Genomic DNA, 21,847 nt, shown 5'->3' with positions numbered 1-21,847 from the left:
TTTATGAGTCATTAAATCATGTTTAATTTGGACTTCTCTGTGCATGCTCTTTGAGGTGGTGACCATAGACCTCCATTATATGACTGACAGACAAGAACGGTTTGACCTAAAAATATCAAAATTGAAAATACTGTGGAAACAAAGACACCTACATCTTGGATGCCCTTGAGGTAAGCTAAAATATACCAAAAATTAATTTCAAAGTGAACTATCCCTTTAACCACTACCTTACTAACTATTAATAATCAGTAATTAGAAGTTTATTGAGGGAAAAAATGATAGTTAATAGTTAAATAATAAGGAAAATTGGACCCTAATCTAAAGTGTGATCAAAAGAACAGCATTTATCTGAAATAGAAATCCTGTGTAACACTATAAATGTCTTTACTGTCACTTTTCATCAATTTAATGTGTCTGTGCTTTAAAAAACAACAACTTTTGAATCTAAAAGACACCCTAGTAGGTTACATTTATTTCAAGTCTTGAGTTTACAAAACTCACATTGCTGATGACGTTTCGGCTGAGGGTGGTGTTCTGCGCATCGGTGTTCCATAAACGGATAGTATTGTCAGAGGAACAGCTGAGGAACGATCCGGGACACAAACGCGGCTGCTCTCCATCCTTCGTCTCTGGGTACACCTGCAGGACAAAGGAAGGCGATGATATTCAACCTGACAAAAAAACAGCATTACAATCACACAAACTCATACGATACTGTACAAATACAGGTGTATTTACTCTAGTGTGGCATTCAAAATCAGACCCGAGGATTTTGCACGAGGCGTTATGACAGATCCTCTTTATGTATACAGTATATTCTATAAGAAGGATCACAGTATTTTGCTTAATTGAATGTGTCTTTAATATTTCAATTATATAACAACGGTTTGCACAAAAGTCATAAGGCATTTTGCGCCATATTTTGAATATAATCACGGCTGAAGCTGTATGTCGCATTTTGTGCAACAAAACCCTTTTGCTGAGACTCTATTCACAATATTTCAGTTTCTTATTGACTGATTATTCAGGCCTGATGTACTTGTGGACATATTTCAGGAACTGTGATGAGGTCACAACATGCCAGGCAACTAAAGAAAGACACAACAAACCAAAAGGGAAGTCACTGTCATGAATCTTGTGATCTGATATGAACATACAGTCCATGACACAACCAGAAAATACAGTATATGCTGTATGTCGACAAATCCCTCAGGTTTTTAAAATGTATGTTGCATGTCACAAAGAACTAAGACACGTTAAAAGACCTTTTGTCTGGTACAAAAAGAGCAAACACTGCACATTCCTGACTGGATTACACGTATAAAACAAGGTACAACAGTAACAGGCTAGGCTGAAATCTACAGAGGGTGGGTTTCCATTAATACAATTAGTTCACATCAGACCACACAAAAATATTACAAAAACATGAGGCACAAATACGAAAGACCTGCCTCACATTATTTCAGCAGCCAAAATGTCAACACACAACACAATGAAAGGAAAAAAAACATGTGACTTCAGTCAGAAGTCTGGATACATGACTGAATTTTCTCATAACTTTAAAAGCCCTTTGTTCTAATTCTTATGCTTGAAATGCTTGAAATTATTTTAGAAGGTAAATGTAAATTGTATCTATATTAATAGATTTTACAAAACGTAATAATTATTTAGTATTTGTATTTTATATATTATTTAATTTTTAAAGGTTTTATTATTTCATTTTATATTTGATTAAATTTGTTTTTTTATATATATTTTTTTATTTTATGTCATTTTATTAATACATTTGGTATTATATTTTAAATTATTTTAAATGAAATAAAATAAAATGAAATGTATTTATTATTGTATTATTGTTATTGTAATTATTTTATTTTATTTTATTCACCTGATCAGCACTGACTTTCAGTCACAGCCTAGCATGAATTTATCTTATTCCTCACCTCCACGCTCCATACGCATGCCGAATGGTAGAGGGCCGAGTAAACCTTGCCCACTTTACGAAGATCACGTACATCCCACACGTACAGACTGTGATCGTTGTAGACGCAGGACAGCCAGCGGTTCGTTGGGTCATAGGATACGGCCACGGCGTCAGGATAGCGGACGTTTTCCTTGTAGGCGAAGAGATGGCTGTGGAGAGATCTTGATGTATTAGTGGGACAGAAAAGTCAGCTGTACTGCGAGGTCACAAAAGGTCTTCTGGAAGAGTCACAAGAACATTTTTCCAAGCAGAACCCGCACTTAGACCACTGTATTCTGTAAAATGACGCATGTAAACAAATATTTCCATCATGATCATACACAGACCATGCCCTGCATTTACAGACAAATAAAACCAAAACCTCACAAAAAAAGAACAACTGAAAAGAATTGTTAGTAGTCTGTTAGACTGTAGTCTAACAATATTACAGACTCAAAGAGACACGGACACATCTCAGTGTCTTCCTGAACAATATAATATATAATAGAGGTCAACTGCCATGTCTCAGCCTTGCAGAAGTGTCTTTGCATATTTATGAGCGGTGGACTAAGAGGTCTTGTGTGTTTGACAGTTTAGAGGGAAAGCAGGGAATGCTAAACAGATGTCAATGGCTAAGCCGTTTCATCTAGACTACATGAATCCGCTCCGAATCTTAAAACAGACTGATATTTGCATATGTATGATGCCACACACCAGACAGAAGCTCATCCAGTAGAAAAATCTCAGGAGATTTCCAAGTTAAAACATTCATCCAACTCTTTGACTTTTGACAAAGGGATTTTTTCCTGATTCTGAGCAATCCCAAATACATATAATATAGCTGCGAGCAGCGATTGCGGGCCCAAGCCAGTGGCACCGCAACCCCAGTGCCTTTAGTTACCTACAGTAAAGGCACCGGGGTGGCGGTACCGCCGGCTTTGGCCCTTCATCGCTGCTCGCAGCTATATATATATATATATATAAAAAGCCGGTGGCACCGCCACCTTGGTTCCTTTAGGGTTATTCTGCACGACGTGCAAAAACGAAACCTCCGCTTTGACTGTCGAAAAGAAGTGTGCTGAAGAGCTTGCATCAGTGAGGGCTCTGCAAAAGTGCGCATCGAGGGCACATTTCAACCACAAAGTGAGCAACCTTCTGAAAGGTCAGGTGTACATCCAGGTCTACATCTGTCGTGTGTTTACATTATAGTATTTAGGGATGCGCCGATCCGATACTCAGGATCGGTATCTGTATTATAAGTTAAACCATTTTACACTGATGAGCCAAAACATCATGAGCAGTCACAGGTGAAGCGAATATCGTTGATCATCATCTAACAAGGCCACATATTAAGGTCTATCAGGGTAGATTAGATGGTAAGCAAAAAAAATCAGCTTTTGTAATCAACATGTTGGATGCAGGAGAAATGGGCACGAATAAAGCCCCGTTCACACAACCAGCGACACGCAGCGACAAAGCGACAAGATCCCATTCATTTCAATGGTGCGCTGGCGACATCCGGCGACACGAGCGACAGTGACCGTTGGCGACAGAATGTGGGCATGTCAAGCGACAAGAGACAAGCGACAAAAGTTGATAATTTTCAACTTTATGCAAATGAGAAGCGATTTTCGTGAGCGACAACCAAGGAAAGAAGACTTTCAGTGGAGCTCACGTCACCGTCTCGAGTTCAGGCAAGACAGAAAGAAAGAGTTTGAGGACGATTTCACTGTTTTATATGATTTGACTGTAAGCACATACATGGATAATAAAATGATGCATGGAAAAGAAACTGTCGACAGTGAGTTTAATTCATACATTTAACGTTATAGTTCGAGTGTTGTAATTTTATGATGCACGTTTAGCACTGCTGCAGTTCATTTTACAATTTCCCCTGCATTACGTTGACTATTAGGGACAAGATTGATTATTTGTCAAATTCGAATGACGTTTTTAAAATTTGTGACAGTATGAGTGAGTTTAATTTGTTCATTGATCGATCGTTGATCTAGTAAATGATTTAATCCACTGAACACAGCTGTGGAGATATAAAAACACTCTCCCAATGGCATATGGTTTCTTTTTAGCCTTAAAAGTCATTTATTCCCAGTCAAATTAAAATTATATATCACTTGTGATGGTCTTTTGTATAGATATGGCCAGACATGCAGTCTACCAATAACATCAGAGCGACAGCACTAAGAACGCCCAGAAGCGACATCACAGTACAGAGCCTAGCGACACACAGCGACAAAATCGCTGGCGGTGTGAACGGGGCTTAAAGATCTGAGCAACTTTGACGAGGGCCAAATTGTTGACGGATTGCTCCTGGGGTGCGTTTCCCGTACAACTATGTAGCTCGCTGCTTCACTACCATAGTATGATTGCATCGTTTTAGAAATCAACTAGCTAGTCACGACTCCAATTTCCCGAAACCCACTGTCGCAAAGTATCGTTCAACCACGTTGGTTTCGCACATGGGGGAGTAATAACTACTTTTAATGAAACTGTTTGAGATCCAATTACCGCTAGATTGTTTTATATAAGTTACGGACATGTCATCTGAGGACTATTTCTAATTGTTCTCAGTTATTTTGCTTTATTACTAGACTCAATATTTGGCTCGTCTTACATAGTAGAGCACGTTCGCACGTGCGCACTCTTCAAAATCGATACTTTGAATCTTTTGAAAATCTAAGACGTAAATTACATTTGTAAGTATTCTAAATAAAAGGCACCGGTTGTACTGAATGTCAACAACTGCATATTAGGCAGGTGGTCATAATGTCTGGGCTCATCAATGTACATGGTACTTCAAGTATAATGCAAATACATTGACAAATGAGACTAACTTGTAGGAATTTTGTGTTATTTGTTTACAAAGACTGACTAATGTGGCTCATCTTACCTGGCCTCAGTAACAGTGGAGATGTCTGTGCCCAGGCTGTGAGGGTGAGGCAGCGTACAGATAAAGTGCAGGTCAGTGGGGCTGAACGCTCTCACAGTGCCATCAGCACAACCACAGTAGATCAGATCCTCACAGACGGACAGAGACGTGGCCATACTAGTCTGAGAGAGAGAAAGACACGGGGAATCCAATTGAATAACAGTGAAACTTCAGTGAAGCAAGAGCAAGTCATCACTAGGTAGGCCCACAACTATTGGGCATAGACGTTTCATTATTATTAAATTTTGCATTGATTGTGGGGAATAAATTCATTATTAATTTAAAAGAGTAAAAAAAAACATTTTAAATTAACCAAAACATTTAAATGTTCTTATTTTATTTAGAAAGCACAGAAGGTGCAGTCCTTTAAGCGCAATCCTAGTAATAAAAACAAGTGATCAAACATGCAATGGGTGGAGGAAATGCAGAATTTTGTGAACAATGGCCAATTACATTCTCTAGAAATCGGCAGAAATGATCAAATCTGAAATGATGTGACTGTCGACTGGGCAGAAGTTGCTACCAAGTGTACATGGGGAAAAAAATGAAAGCTCTGTGGATTTCAACAGTTTCACTGATAATAGCATGAAAACAGGCCGCAAATAAAAGCTGATTATGAAACAGGCGGCAATAAAGAGATTAAATGCAAAAAAAAAAAGTGCCCAAGAAGGTTAACAGTGGGAATATGAGAGCTCATTTGTGTGTTTTTTCCCACTGTAAAAAAATATTTTCATGATTTGTAATCACAACATTTTTTCTTTTGTCAAATCAACTTAGATAATTTATGTAGTTCAGATAACATAATATTTTGAGTTTGTAGTGATTAAATTGTAATAACTCAATTTTTTCCATTTCAATGAACTTAAAATTTTAAGGCAACCAGGTTACTTATTTTTTAAAGTTAAACCAACAATATTTTTTGGATTTTCCTGATGGGAGAAATCTAATGTGGGATTGTAAGAGCTTCCTTTACAGACATATCATTTAATTTACAACGACAAGTTACGGACAGGGGAGAGTCTATGCTAAATAAGCTTTACGTCAAGAGACCAAAGTTCATTTTTAGATAATCAAATTGTAACTCGGGTTCTTGTAGTTGATAAACCGCTGGACAGAGAGGCTTTTGTATCCTCTACCATCCGCCCTATATCCCTTTCTTTCTGGCACTCTTCAATCTCTTTCTTGTTCCTCTGTGCATTGGGCACAAGGGTCGCCACAAAAGCAGAATTGTGCAGAGCCCACCTGCTCTCACCATGACCCACTTTGACAGTCCGAGAGGAGTCAAATCGAGATCTCATATCAGCTCTAAATCATGTGTTCACATCCATAACACGATTGCCTATTTCTCATGGTTTTCTGAAGGTCTTCTGAAACACCAATTTGCCTCTTCTTCTCTTTCGAGAGATACAATAGACCTTTTATTAAATAGACTTTACTACTTGATCTGATGTTTTTTTCATTTTAAGGAAGCAGTAAATTAAAACAATGAAATAAATGAAATATCATGTTGGTTTATTAATATAAATATTGTTCGATACACATTTAAAATACAGTTAAATAATGAACACTAATGATTTATAATTAATTAAAATAATTACTGTAAATACATATATATATATATATATATATATATATATATACACATATACACATCTTTACGTATACTCAATCATTATTAAACATATGTTAAATATTTTGTAAGCATATTGCTTGTTTAGTTGCGCATGGAGTGAATTTTTTTATTTGTGATAATGCACTGAAACATGTCAAATTGTGCGGACATAATTTCTTTGTATGACAGCCTTGCCAAAAATTATGAACATGCAAAAACTAGAGAGAACCAACAAAATATTAACATATCATTTTGTAGTAAATATCTGCTTTTTCTTGTGAACTTTTAGTTTTTTCTATATGCATTTTTTTGCACAGTAAAATAAAGCTTGTAGCTGTGAACAATTTTGTCAGATTAATACATTCATCCCTCATATTTAAAATATGTAAAAAAAAATATTTTCATATATTGATACTGAACCTGTTTTAAGGTTTAATCAAACATGTAGGGTCATTAAAAACAAACATTCCCTCTATACATCACTTTTGGTCACTATTGTGTGTTGAAATGAATATTAGAAAAATGTTAAAGAATAATTGTATTTATTAAAACAGACACAACACAAGCAGTGAATATAGCAAATGATGGGTATGCAAAAACAAGTGTTTTATGGGCATCGATTCTTTGTGGTGGCCTGGTCATACATCATTTGAAATGCTTTGTCTGAGAGTGATAACTGGCAATGTGGTCACACATCCAATGTACAGGTGAGCATGACTGACAGACACACTGTGACATGTCCATCAATGAGTTTTACAATGAGACGTGACAGCTGAACCCGCAGCCCTGATGTGAAACTTACTGCGAAACTGTCATTTTTCTGGACAGTGCGATAGGAGAAACAGAACAGACTAAGATTAGACGACAGCAGCAGCAGAATTGTTCATTAACACACTCCACTTAACAGCAGAGAGTGTAGACAAGAGCTTTGATATATCAGAAAAAGAAAAGATCTTAAAGGGATAGCTCACCCAAAAATGAAAATTCTGTCATCATTTACCCACTCTTACTGTATGTTGTTCCAAACCTGTACGCATTTCTGTCTTAAAATATGCATTTCTGATATTTTGAAGGATGTGGATAGCCAAACAGTCGATGGACCCCATTGACTTCCATAATCTGGGGGGGAAAATACTATGGCCACTAAGTCAATGGGTCTATAAACTGTTTAGTTATCCACATTCTTCAAAATACCTTCTTTTCTGTAAGACATTCATACAGGTTTGGAACAACCTAAGGGAGAGTAAATGATGACAGAACTGTCCCTTTAACGAGGATCAAACTAAACACACAGACAAAGTTAAAAATGTGATGACTGAACTTTTTTAATAAGTCCATGTCTAAGGATCTGTTTACACGACACCATTTTCAACTAAAAACAGAAAACTTTTCCAGGGACAACCACAACTTTTTGAAAACTACTGTATATTATCGTTGTCGTCTGGAATATGTGAAAACGGCAATATAATGCGTATTACGTGTTCAGTCTAAAAGCGCACTTTCTTTATAAAGTGACATCGCCATCTACTGGCCTGGCAGTAAAATACAACGTTTTAGTCGTTTTCGCACATCCGTGTGAATGGGGATTGTTTTGTCAATGTTGTTGTGAATGTCGTCTGTACGTGGGAAAAAAAGCAGAGCACAAACTTTTCCATTTTTAGTACATCATTGTCGTGTAAACGTTGCCTAAAATAGCTTCAATTTCACATTATGTTCACAAACACAATATTTAAAGGACAGTGAACTCTCTGAATTATTTTTTGTTACACCTTTCACTTCATGCTGACTTCAAAATTTGGATTTTATTTGAGTTTTATTTATTTTAACTAAAGTTAGAGTGTAAAATTGGTTAAAAATCAACTCTGTAAGGAAGATTTTGAATGCCATTTTCACTTTTGGAACCAAAATGTTGAGCTGTATTGCACATACTCACACAACATCAACCAATCAGCATCTTTGTCACTCACCCTGAGCTCCACCCACTTGTCCAGCATTCTTTTGTCGTTGAACTCACAGAGCAGCCCAGACGTAGTGATGCAGAAGGTACTGCTCGCCTTCCGGCCCTTTCCACAGGCCACGTCGCTGAAGAAATTATTCCGCAGCTCTCCAAGAAGACCAGAGCGGCCCGATAACGGTACTGTGGCGTTCACCTGAGACATTTATGAGACATTCATCTAAGACCTGGCTGATATTCAGTACTGTATGAACTGAGTGTTTATGTGACATTTTCAGTTGAGGTCAGGTTTGGCGTCTCAAGTGAGAGTTAGAGACTTTGAGACGGAAAGGCAGATAGAAATATCAAAATAAGCGATATTTGGAAGAGATAAGGCTACTTGTTGTCTACCATGTTAGCAACGTACCTTGGACGACTTGGTGTGGTCAAGGTACCAGAACTTTACATGTCTGTTCCCGGCTGTAACAAAGTACGAGCTGTCATCTGAGAAAGACACAGCCATCACTTTACTGGACACCTTGTTGGAAGCAACCACAACATTTTTCTGGAAAGAAAGACAAATATTCAATTTATGATTTTTTTTGTTGTTGGGGTAATTGTTTGATTAAATTGCAACAATCATAAGGGGGAATCAGAGTTTGCAACAAGGTGGAAGAGTTTTCAAGGGCATCCAAGATGTAGCCTAGGTGTCTTTGTTTCCACAGTAGTTTCAATTTTTATATTTTTAGGTCAAACAGTTGTTGTCTGTCAGTCATATAATGGAGGTCTATGGTCACCACCTCAAAGAGCATGCACAGAGAAGTCCAAATTAAACATGATTTAATGACTCATAAAATGTACAGTAAGTACACATTGATGGCCTAAGACATGAAACGAGCGGTTTGTGTGAGAAAACGAACAGTTTTTATCTTTTTTTATCGCTTTTAACCACAGCCACGTCCAAGTGATCCGTGGTTACAGCCACAATGAGGTAAAAACGATATAAATACTCTTCGTTTTCTCACACAAACCGCTCGTTTCGTGTCTTAGACCATCAATGTGTACTTACATGTACGAGTCATTAAATCATGTTTAATTTGGACTTCTCTGTGCATGCTCTTTGAGGTGGTGACCATAGACCTCCATTATATGACTGACAGACAAGAACGGTTTGACCTAAAAATATCAAAATTGAAAATACTGTGGAAACAAAGACACCTAAATCTTGAATGCCCTTGAGGTAAGCTAAAACATACCAAAAATGTATTTCAAAGTGAATTATCCCTTTAATATAGTATTATTTTACCTTGAGAAAAAGCAAATCTGGTTATCTAAAAAACCTATAGGATATAATAAACTAAATGAAAGCTATCTTGATTGTTTTATGACTGTATAAATATTGCTAGCCACCTTCCAGGCCCAGACGTTGACGATCATGTCGTGCTGGTAACCCACGCTGACGATATATTTACTATTGGGGGAGAAAGCCACACACGCCACGCCGTATTTATGTTCCTGCAACTCCGCCACCTGTGTCCTCTCCGCCACATCCCAGACACGCACTGCCGGCATATGACCGCTCTAGAGAGACAGAGAGAGAGATGGGTTATCATTTATGAGGGTTGTCAGCAAGTATCACTCTACACAAACACAAAACACAAGAGAAACATATACCAGACAAAGATATTTAGAGTTTCCAGAATACTGGAAAAAAATGTAGCATGTTTTCCACAAAAATGTAAGGGACTGGTTTCACAAGTTAAGTCAGGATTAGGCCTTAGATAAATTAGGACATTTTTTTTTAAATATGCAGTAAAAAACATTACTGGTGTGCATCTTGAGACAAAACAATGGCACTGGCATATTTTAGGTTCAAGCTCAAACAGGCATTTTAGTCCAGGACTAGGCTTAGTCTAGTTATCCCTAGACTAACTTAGTCTAGTTATGCCTTAGTCTAGTACTATAACTAAGGATAGTTCACCCAAACTGAACCTCATTGGCTCTCGCGGAAGCTCAAACGTGCTGCCTAACACACGAGAATAAACTTCATTGGTTCTTTCACGTCAAGCGAACATGTTTGAGCTTCTGTTTACCACAACTGCTGTGCGAGTTGATGAATGTTTATATGTGAATAAAAGCCTAAATTCAATCTGTTCATCATATAAAGCGATTGTGTACTTTTTAGGTCAACTATCGCTTTAAGGCTTGTCTTGAGAAGCAAATCAGCATGTTAGTATGATTTCTGAAGGATCATGTGACACTGAAAACTGGAGTAATGATGCTGGAAATTCATCTTTGACATCACAGAGATAAATTACATTTTAAAATTAGGGCTGTGCAAAAATTAATTGCGATTAATCGCATTCAAAATAAAAGTCTGTGTTTACATAATATATTTGTGTGTGCTGTGTATAATTATTTTGTATATATAAATACATATGCATGCATGTATATATTTAAGAATTATTTGCTCTTAAATTCTGTATATATATTAGGGCTGTGCAAAAATTAATTGCGATTAATCGCATCCAAAATAAAAGTCTGTGTTTACATAATATATTTGTGTGTGCTGTATATAATTATTTTGTATATATAAATACACACACATGCATATATATTTAAGAAAATGTGTTATTCATATATAAAATATTTATATAATATAGATTTTATATATATATATATATATATATATATATATACAGAATTTAAGCGCAAATAATTCTTAAATATATACATGCATGCATAGATATTTATATATACAAAATAATTATATACAGCACACACAAATATATTATGTAAACACAGGCTTTTATTTTGGATGCGATTAATCGCAATTAATTTTTGCACAGCCCTAATATATATATAAATACACAATCTATATTATATAAATATAAATATTTTATATGTTAATAACACATTTTCTTAAATTTATACATGCATGTGTGTGTATTTATATATACAAAATAATTATATACAGCACAAACAAATATATTATGTAAACACAGACTTTTATTTTGGATGCGATTAATCGCAATTAACATTTGCACAGCCCTATTTAAAATATATTCAAATAAAAAATAAACAGTTATTTTTAATTGTAATAACATTATACGATATTACTGCTTTATAATATTTCAATATTACTGCTTTTAATATTATTATAGAAATTTCCTCTACTTTTAAAGCCCTGGGAAAAAAAAAATCCTTGTTTTCATGTTTCATTATGATGTATTGAAACTATACATTCAAAACAATCTTCACATTTTGTGCTTGTTGCTTGTTTGTGCAACACATCGAGAACTCACAAACAGATGTCTAGACATGTAAGTTCAATGATCCCACCTTACACACCTCCAATCAAGACAGATCATGCACCGCAAACCAAACCGAGCCATTCCGATTAATCTTACACAACAGCCTGCTTTCAATGCTGCAGGAGAATGGCAGTGAGAATGTGGGGGTCAGAGGTCAAACCACAGCGAGCAGACACATGCCGATTCCAGACTGCTTCTGTCTCTTGCTTCAGGCACACTTTCTTTCTCTTCCTCCCCACATTCTCTCTTCCTTGCCCTTTCTTGGCGCTCTCGCTTTCACCTTTTTATGACAGCAGACACCGTCTGTGTGCAGGTTGGCACGGTGCCGTCTGTTGCCATGGCAGCCGGTAAGCACAAACTCACATCACTTTCACATGCTGGAGTGAGAAACTCTTCTCAAACGGAATAAGGATTACTTTTTTGCACACACACACACTAATGTACAACTACACAAACAAAATCACCCGTCCACATGATTTAGCGGATTAAGAGAAGCAGACAGGATATGTGCTCATGTTCAGCCTTGCAAACAAAGCCCAAACTGGTCAGTGTTCACACTACCGTTACCACTCATTAGTGTCATGCCAGCAGGGCAAAACTATTAACACTTTATCAATGCACGTTATTCTTAAGGGATAGACACCCAAAACATTGTTTAATTCTGTCATAATTGAATGACATTCATGACTTCCATGTGGAACATAAAATAAGATATTTTGAAGAATGTTTCAGTGTTTTTTTGTTTTTGTTATCCATACAATAGAAGTCAAAGGTCACCAAAATTGTTTGGTGATAACACTTTTGTTTGGTGGTCCAATTCTTACTATAGAGTGCCGAAGTTACGACGTCACTCTGTAGGCCAAAACGCGGAAGTGAGTTAGCATTTTAGCACTCCCGGTTCCCTCGCTCTAAAGCCTATGGGATTTTTGAATGGGTTTTTGCTAAATCGCCTGAAATAAGGTCTGTGGTGAACAAACAAAGCCTCTAAATATTTTCACGTTTTGATCTATGACATAGAACACACAGTTATAACCTGCTTGTGTTTTTTAAACTTTATTGTGTCTAATTATGTTTATTAAAATCATTATAGGCTTCAAAATGTATAATTTTTGAATTAACTTGCAAAGATTATCTTGCTAGACAAAACGTGTAGGGGTCACAACACACAGATCTTATTTTTTGCGATTTTCCAAAAGTCTATGGGGAAAATGCATAGCTTTTCGACCGAGGGAACCCATGCGCCGCTAGCTTCCGAGTCGTCCTACAAAGTGACGTCATCACTTCGGCACTTTATTAACTAGTTGCTTATAGAGTGCCGAAGTGATGACGTCACTTTGTAGGACGACTCGGAAGCTAGCGGGGTCGTAACTTTGGCACTCTATTAGCATGAGAGAGGCTGTTTATTAGAACTTATTCTGCAAGACCATATTCTACATCCCCAATACCTAAACTTAACAACAACAACACACTAATTAAGAGCTTTGAGGCAAAAGTCATAATTAATAGTTAGATAATAGTGAGAATTGGACCCTAAAGTAAAGTGTGGCCTGTTTGGTTACCAAATGTTCCTCAAAATATCTTCTTTTGTGTTAGACAGAACACAGAAGAAAGTAAGTCAGGGAGCGACATGAAGATGCCAACTTTTATGTAGAATAAAAGTGTTCATAGTGGCTAAAGTAATGGATTCATAATATAACAATTTTATTTTGAGCTTACACCCACTACATGATTTTTGACATTTTTTTACAACTAAGCAGAACTACAAAAATGTGTAGTTTTTTTTTATTAAATGCCCACAACATTTGAGAATGGGAAGTTCATTTTCTTTCCTGGTTCGGTTGAAACACGCCCCATAATCACAGCCCAATGGAGCAGTATCAGACTCACGTTCTGACTAGAATCTGAGTATGACGACGTCAGGCTAACAAAAATGTACATTGACTAAAGAAATGTTCATGACTTTTCCATGAATTTTTCAAAAACCTGGAAAATTCACACTTTTGAAATGCCCTGATATTTCCAGCCTGTAGCACTCGATTACAATGTAATAACTTTTTCAACCACCATTTTCTACTCAGATGACACACCAAGCCTGCAGTGCACATAAAGGGGAAAATAATAATCAATAATATCAATCCATTTGACCAATCAAATGAGCCAATAAAATCCTGCTAATATTCTGTTTAACTTGGCAATATGTCAGATTACAGCTGTTCAATGTGTCTCCAAATACGTTATGTTGTCTTTAAACCAAATAAGTAATTTTTCTAAATACGGTTTTCTGTTATGTTTATGTTATACTGAACTTTTTTTTAGCGGTTTCAATCAGTTTTATTCTGAAGGTTGTAATAATAACTTTGTGTCCGTGTTTTATTTCAAGCTGGACATATCTTGCATGCTTTTGCATGATTTATATGGCAGTCAAAGCAATAAATCCCTCCTAATCCAAACGTTAGTAGTGCTGCAGAATTGCGGAAGGAAAGCAATAGTCATCACATTTGTCTGTACTTGACTTGGCAACAGACAAATGACACTGATAGTTAGTCACTGCTCACAGCGATTGCGCACACTGTACACTTCGCAGGCCTGAAGGTGCAAGATACTGAACTTTATTTTCATAGCAGCCCGGCTACATCAGCATGAGATACTGATCCAGAGCTCCTGACTTCCTGTGAGGCAACCACAAAGCAAATATATTGAATACTCACCTCGCCTGTGACCACATATTTGCCATCAGGAGAGAAGGAGAGTGTAGTGATGGTCTTCCTGTGAAATGACAGAGTGGAAGGAAGTATTTTAGACAATGTTGAAGGACATGTATCCTGATAGTTCAGAGACTTCCTCTCTGTCTGTTTTTGCGTATTACTGTTACTATTGCTTATTACAATAATTATTATGTCTGAGCAACTCTACCAGCCTGACACTACAACATTTGCTCATAACCATGAGCAAAGAATTTGGGACATTATCTTAAAGTCTATCTTTGTGTGAGTCTATCATTACATTTTTCACATTTTTGGAACAGTGGTGTGCCAACTTTCTTTCTTTCTTTCTTTCTTTCTTTCTTTCTTTCTTTCTTTCTTTCTTTCTTTCTTTCTTTCTTTCTTTCTTTTTTTCTTTTTTTCTTTTTTTCTTTCTTTCTTTCTTTCTTTCTTTCTTTCTTTCTTTCTTTCTTTCTTTCTTTCTTTCTTTCTAAGTCACCATGAAATCAAAATGGACAATTGTAGTTTTTTTTATGGAATATTGCAGTATTTATTATAAATTATTTATCAATGCAATCTTTACATATTATATTAAATACAAATAATCTCAAAATCTCAAATTCAGTTTACTGGCACGAGGGCGGGGCAACCTGTCAGTCACATGACATCATAGCAAATAACAAACCACAACCGTCCAATCAATTCCCCATGGACAAAATCAAGTCATTCCCTACATTGTTTTTTTTGTCAAAAAAAGCCGTTTTACTTGGATATACATCACAATAATCCATTGTAATTCTTTTTCAATGTAAACCTGTGCTAGATGGACATCTTTAACCATTGCACTTTTGTCTTTGGAAGCGTCATGCACATGCCAGCGTTCGCAAAATGCAACGCTCAAGTTAAAAGAAATTAAAAAAAAGACCTGCATTTTGCTGCCCTTCTAATAGAAAAGTGCTTAAATAGACATCACTGGAATGAATGCACTAGCACACTAGTGGAGCTAATGAGCCACAGAAGGTGACATTTATCCATGTTGTGCTTGGTTAGAAAAGTATGAAAGTCCCACCTGGAGCTATTGAGGATATGATGTTGTTTGTTTTTCTTAGGGTTCAGTAGCACCACCACACACCTATAAAACGACAAAAAGAAAGGGTCAAATAATCATATTCAATTACACTTTCCAATCCAAAACAACAAAACATTGAACATTTTACTATGGTGACTGACATTCGCTCACTTTCTCAGCGACAGCCTTTGGGTTACCAGATCTTTGACTACTAAATCACAAACCCAAAATTTCACTACATAAAATCATTCTTCTACCTAATTTCAGAACAAAAGGGAAAGTGCACAAATCAGACTAATTTAAAGGTATACTCCACTTTTTTTGGAAATAGACTCATTTTACGAACCCCCAAGAGTAAAACAGTTTAGTTTTACAGTTTTCGAATCCATTCAGCTGATTTTCTGATATTTCTGTCCCATTGACTTCCATAGTTGGAAAATATTTACCATGGTTTATGTTTCTGCTAAACATTCAGTAGGAGTATGATATCAAATTACTGTGGTATTACCGTCTGATATGTAAGTGTACTATGGTACTTAGTACAGCATTTAGTGTGTTTTTTGGTGTTTTGAATAGGTTTTGAGCTTTTACTCTGTCTTTCTTCTCCCATATAAAAAGACAATCCTTTTTAAGAATGAAAAACAAACAAGCTTTTGAAAACTTTTAAATGGAAGTACAGTAGAGTTGGTCCTATAAAGACTGTCTGAGACAATGTCAGGTGGGGGAAATGACCTGCTGTCATTATTGTAGACAGAAAAGGAAGGCAGTGAGACAAAACAGAACACAGAGGAAATACGTCAATAACCACTGCAGAATCCTGGGACATAGAAACACTTTTATAAAGTCGATGCTAGCCATTTGCAGATCTGATGTAGCCTACACTCAATTAAAGAATCCCGGTAAGTAAAAACTGCAAACACACTAATCTTCCCACACACACACAAAAAAAGAATGAATAAACAATAAACCAGTTTTCAGAAAAAAACAAAATCACCCTTCCATGCATTTCCTCAACTTCGTAAATGACACGAGTCAACCTCCTTTAGACACATTAATTGCAATGGAAAATTATATAAATTATAATGAAATATAAAATATTACATTTTATATCATTTATAATTGAATATAATTTATATATAGCATAAACAAATAAATAAATGATATATACATTTATCAAATCTACATATTTTATCATTTATACTTTATTTAGGGGAAATAAATAAACAAATAAACAAACAAGCAAGCAAAAAATTGCAAATAACTTTATAAAAAGTGCAAGGTTCAGGCTCTCTGCTATTTCTGCCAGTTTATGATCCATTCATATTTTGACTGGGCCGCCGCTCTTTGAATACACACACAGTTTTAGGGCTCATGACATTGAACAAAACAGATATTGTTTTGTTCGAAGTATATAGTACATGAGATATCCTCAATCACACCTATATTCTGCTTTGTTTTGTCAAAGTCACATTACAGAGTTCTTGCACATGAATTTCATTATAATATTGAATAACTTTGTTGGCATCATCAATTTCAGATATATTCTACGTTAGATTCGACAGTTTCACATGTTTCTAAGGAAGTGGGAATAAACTAGTGTGCAAAGCGAACCAGATTTAACACAGATAATCAAACGTCTGCAGTGGGGAAACCACATCTTCAGAGTAAAGGTCTCTTCCACTGGCTGATGTCCAGCTCTATAGGTCAATTTTAAACACACACACACATGCACACACACACACACACACACACACACTGCTAGAGTCTTTCTTCTGATGTCAGTAGCAGAGAGGAGCGAGACAAAGCCACACAAGCACTCAGTCTCCCCCGACCACAAGAAGAGCCGAGTTTGGAATCCGTCAAGTCAAAGCCTCCCTGTCGTCCCGCTCCGTGCTTTACGAGCACGTCTGAGAAGAGAGGGACATAACAGATGAGCTCATGCTTCAATAGCACATTAATCATGTCTCCATAAACCACCGATGCCAGAGACAGGCAAACGGACCTTCACTGTTGGCAAGTAATACCATTAATGGATCTCCTACACTATATATAAGCCACACTGCTGATGGGATTGACTGGGCTCGGATCAATGACTGCGCAAGCCTGTTGTAAGAGTGTCTGCGGCTCATCCCATTACAAAGATAAGCTGATATGAATCAGCGCACAGTCAGCAAATATTCCTGACCTTGTATGTACGTGTCCACCCACCATTCACTCGAACATTTCATTCTCCTCAATATTGGCATTTTTTTTTTTTTCAAAACAGTCGATTGGCTGTTTCTGCACAGGTTTATATCAATCTGCAGGCCAGGGAAACATAACTGTGCTTACAAGGTGCCAAGTTGTTTCAAAGTGCACTTCAGAGGAAGAACCACAGAAGTTGAGGTTTGTTGCGACACTGGATCCTTAACAAAATATTCAGTTAATTAACTATAAGTTAACAGACAAAACATTTGATTCAAAGATGTAAATGTTGTAAAACAAATCTATTGTTAATTGAGAGTTAATGTAGTTAACTGATGTTAACAAACGAAACCTCAATGCAAAGTGTTACCCAATGAACAATATTTATGAATTAACATTAGGGCTGTGAAATGATTAATCGCGTCCAAAATAAAAGTTTGTGTTTAGATAATGTATGTGGGTGCACTGTGTATAATTATTTTATATAAATACACACACATGCTCGTATATTTAAGAAAAAAATATTAATTATATTTAAAATATTTATATTTATATAATATAAATGATATATAAATCTATATACAGTATATACATGAAAATCTTTCTTAAATATATACAAGCATATGTGTGTATTTATATATATATATATATAATTATACACAGTGCACCCACATATATTACGTAAACACAAACTTTTATTTTGGATGCGATTAATCGCGATTAATCGTTTGACAGCTGTAATTAACATACATTAACTTATACTGTAAAAATTGTTGTTGAAGAAAATTGTACAAAAAAAAATTGTAACATCATCCTAGCTTAATTTTTTTTTTAAATTGAATCGTTTTGCAAAGTGTATTTGGGATATCTTTGAACAGTATATTCTGCTTTGTTTCAGTTTTGTTTATTGGACCATAAGTTTGCTGCGTGCTGATGAATTATTTTGATTTACAGAGGTCAATTTTGTATTATAAGCCAACAGCACAACTTCTTCCAAAATACTTTTTTTCAATAGGGCAATAAGTTTTTCCTTGAAAGGAATTAAGGTTACAATAAGTCGAGCCAATGAACCTTAACAAGAGAACAAGATTGACTTTAATCCGCTAACACACCACCAAGGCATTCATTGTCTAGTTGTCTAATAAAGTCTTGAGACATGATTCTGTTTTCAAAAATAAACCACAAAAGCACCCAAAGCACAGCCTGTTTTTACAGATATCAGAAGGGACACTCTAAAAATAATTCAGTGCTTATGTTATGAGATGATTTAGGATAAACATCATTGTTTGAGCTAGTATAAACTAAAGCTTTTATTAAATCTCACTGTATTTGGTATTATTTATACTATATTGTAATATTTATTATTATTTTATTCTATTTTATTTTTAATTTTAGTAGGTAATTTTATGTACTTTTGTCATTTTTATAATTTTATTAAAAAAATATTTTTTTTTTCATTTCAGTTTTAGTTGTAATTATTGTAATAGTTTTTTTTTAAGTTTTTCACCTAATATATATATATATATATATATATATATATATATTTTTTTTTTTTTTAACTTTATTCCAACTATAAAATACCATAAAACAATTAGTTTTTGTTAACTATTAAAACACTAATCCATTTGTTCACTCAGTCAGCCAAAACTGGTTATCTGTACTTTAACCAGAAAACAATCACAATCAATCTAGATCTTTGAAAGGACTCACATTTTACTCGATGAGTATCTAGATAAAATTTCACCACCAGAATTAACAACAACTGAAACAAAAACTATTTTTGAGTCAATATTTTTATTATAATGAGAGATGCAAGATTTGCACACATCACGACTCGTCTCCTTCCAAGGGCATGCCTTGGGAAAATCATAGTAGTGTTGAACCAGGATAATAATGTAATTTCTCTCCGGTGAAATGAGGACAGAATGCACAAACTCTCCACTATCTACTCAAGTGTGACTAAAGATTCAATTCACACATGCACACACACACACACACACACACACTGTCTCACCACATTATTAATGGTAGATCATCACTGCGCAGTTCTTCCAGTTCTGAAGAAGTTTTCCAAAAATCTGAAGTTTTCCCAGACAAAACGTCATTGTATTAATATATATATATTTTTTTTTCATTTTAAACATAGGCTACACACAAAGTTAAATGAACCATAATATCCTGTAAGAAACACGCAAGCCAGCAATCCTCGTGTTTTTTTTACGTGTGCATGTATTGGGACACTTGGAAGGGCCCACATGTGCCACCGTGTCCTCCATGCAGCCGGAAAAGGCTGATCCAGCTCATTATCTCACCGAGCAGGGAATCAAATCAGCCAAGTCGAGCGTAAAGCGCACAGATCGAACAAATGACTACCGATGTTAGGCCACCGAAACCCGCTAATGAAGTTTTCCATATCAGACTTCACAAAAGAGATATGAACATAAGTGGTGCTTTGGACAAAGCTCACAAACACAATGCTTGGGTATTTTGGGTGGTTGCTAGGGTGTTACTATACAGTTTTCAAAATGTTCTGTGTGTTCATTAGTGTGTTCATTAGTGTGTTGCTAGACTGTTGCTAGAGTGTTTTGGGTGGTTGCTAGGGTGTTGTTAACTTTAAAACTTTAAAATATTACTTTTCATTCTATGTAGTGTTATGTTGTAATTTGAAGCAACTCAATACATCCAATAAACATCTTTTATCTCTGGGGATTTAAGACAAGTTGAAAATTATCCTAGTTTAAAAGGTTTATACGATGATTTTTTTTTTTCCAGGAATTTACATTCCTAATTTTGTCTTTGAAACAATCTAGAAACAAATTATTCTTAACTTATAGAATACAAGAAAATAAGTTAAGTTGAGTTAAGAATAATAAAACTGTCCCTTTGTCTCTAAATATGAAGGAAATCATTTCCAACCATTTTGTTGTCCACCAGGCCAAAATGGTCTAATCATTTAGAAAAGTAATAGAATAAAAAAATAAATAAACATAATGAGACAAGTTACAGTAAGCTTAAGGTTAGAAATGTTAAAAGGAAGCATTACTAACTATCATTTCAGTTAAAATACACGTTCAACAGGTTCTCTTGTGTGGATTAAATATTTGAGTCACCATTACTATGAACAGCATCAAGTCTGATTTAAAAAAAAAAAAGAAAAAAAAGCAAGAGGTCAAAGCTGTTGTATGGCAGAGACTAAAGATAACCAGATCCTAAACAGCGTGTGTTATGGTCTCTCAGGTTTCACAACTGTTCCATATGTAGACAGTTTATTGTGTGTGTGAGACGAGAGTTCAAGATGAGGCAGATCAAATGTTGAGGCCAGAAAATAAGGACAGTTGTAGTCCTGCTCCATCTGGTGATTGGGATAAAACCGAGACAGGTGGTGAGGCTCTCACGCAACATCACTCCCCATCATAATCAAAGACTTCCAGGAGTATTGCTTTCCAAGCCCGAGCCCAGCCGTAAGTCTGGCTATTAGCAGGTCGTCCCCATTGATCCAGGCCTGTTCGTTCCTCAGCTCCAGACAGATGGTGACCAGGACGCCCTAATCCTGTGCGTCTGTGCCCAGCAGTCAGCACGTTTTCAGATGGCAGAGGATTATGCACTGAAGGGACGACCTGGTACTGCGCTGTGCTCAGGCAACCAAACTATTATCTCTCCTGTGCCACTATTGTCCCCATGGAACTGTAATCTTAGGGATAATTTTATATAAAATAAAATGATCCTTAATATTGCAACGCGTGTTGCTTATATATATATATATATTTGTGTGTGTTTGTGTGTGTGTGTGTGTCTGTGTATAGAGTGCTAAGAATTATTTGCCCCCTTAGTAAATATGATCAAAGATGGCTGTAAAAAATAAATCTGCATTGTTAATCATTTTGACATTTTATTTTAAAATTAGCAAAAATCTAACCTTTCATTGAAGTAAAAAAAAAAAAAAAAAAAAAAAAAAAAAAAAAAATCACATTATGAAATAAATGTTTTTCTGACATTATAGGAGAAGACTCAGAGCTGTTATCTTGAAAAAAGGAGGTTGCAAAAAGTATTTAATAAAACAGGACAAATAATTGTTCCCAATGTGTTTTGGGGGAAAGCATGTGAGAAAAAAAGTTATACAGTA

General features: G+C 35.7%; 1 protein-coding gene across 3 annotated transcripts in view; it reads right to left on the bottom strand.

Moving 5' to 3' along the window:
* Window positions 1–21,847, bottom strand: part of mapkbp1 (mitogen-activated protein kinase binding protein 1) — a 58,158-nt gene that overhangs the window by 23,846 nt on the left and 12,465 nt on the right. For 2 of the 3 annotated variants that reach the window (XM_089120175.1, XM_089120177.1), the window contains exons 3-11: window positions 15,541–15,603; window positions 14,478–14,535; window positions 9,866–10,036; window positions 8,883–9,020; window positions 8,490–8,672; window positions 7,325–7,342; window positions 4,872–5,032; window positions 1,944–2,133; window positions 502–639 (exon numbers count right to left, since the gene is read on the bottom strand). In XM_089120175.1, coding sequence (XP_088976301.1) covers window positions 502–639; window positions 1,944–2,133; window positions 4,872–5,032; window positions 7,325–7,342; window positions 8,490–8,672; window positions 8,883–9,020; window positions 9,866–10,036; window positions 14,478–14,535; window positions 15,541–15,603 — 1,120 coding nt within the window. The remainder of the gene's footprint in view (window positions 1–501; window positions 640–1,943; window positions 2,134–4,871; window positions 5,033–7,324; window positions 7,343–8,489; window positions 8,673–8,882; window positions 9,021–9,865; window positions 10,037–14,477; window positions 14,536–15,540; window positions 15,604–21,847) is intronic. The other variant, XM_089120176.1, reaches the window with a different exon arrangement.

Source organism: Pimephales promelas, chromosome 15, assembly GCF_988280905.1.
Source record: "Pimephales promelas chromosome 15, fPimPro1.hap1.1, whole genome shotgun sequence".
Taxonomy (NCBI): Eukaryota; Metazoa; Chordata; class Actinopteri; order Cypriniformes; family Leuciscidae; genus Pimephales; species Pimephales promelas.
The sequence above is the reverse complement of the archived record's forward strand: the minus strand, read 5'-3'. Positions and strand labels throughout refer to the sequence as shown.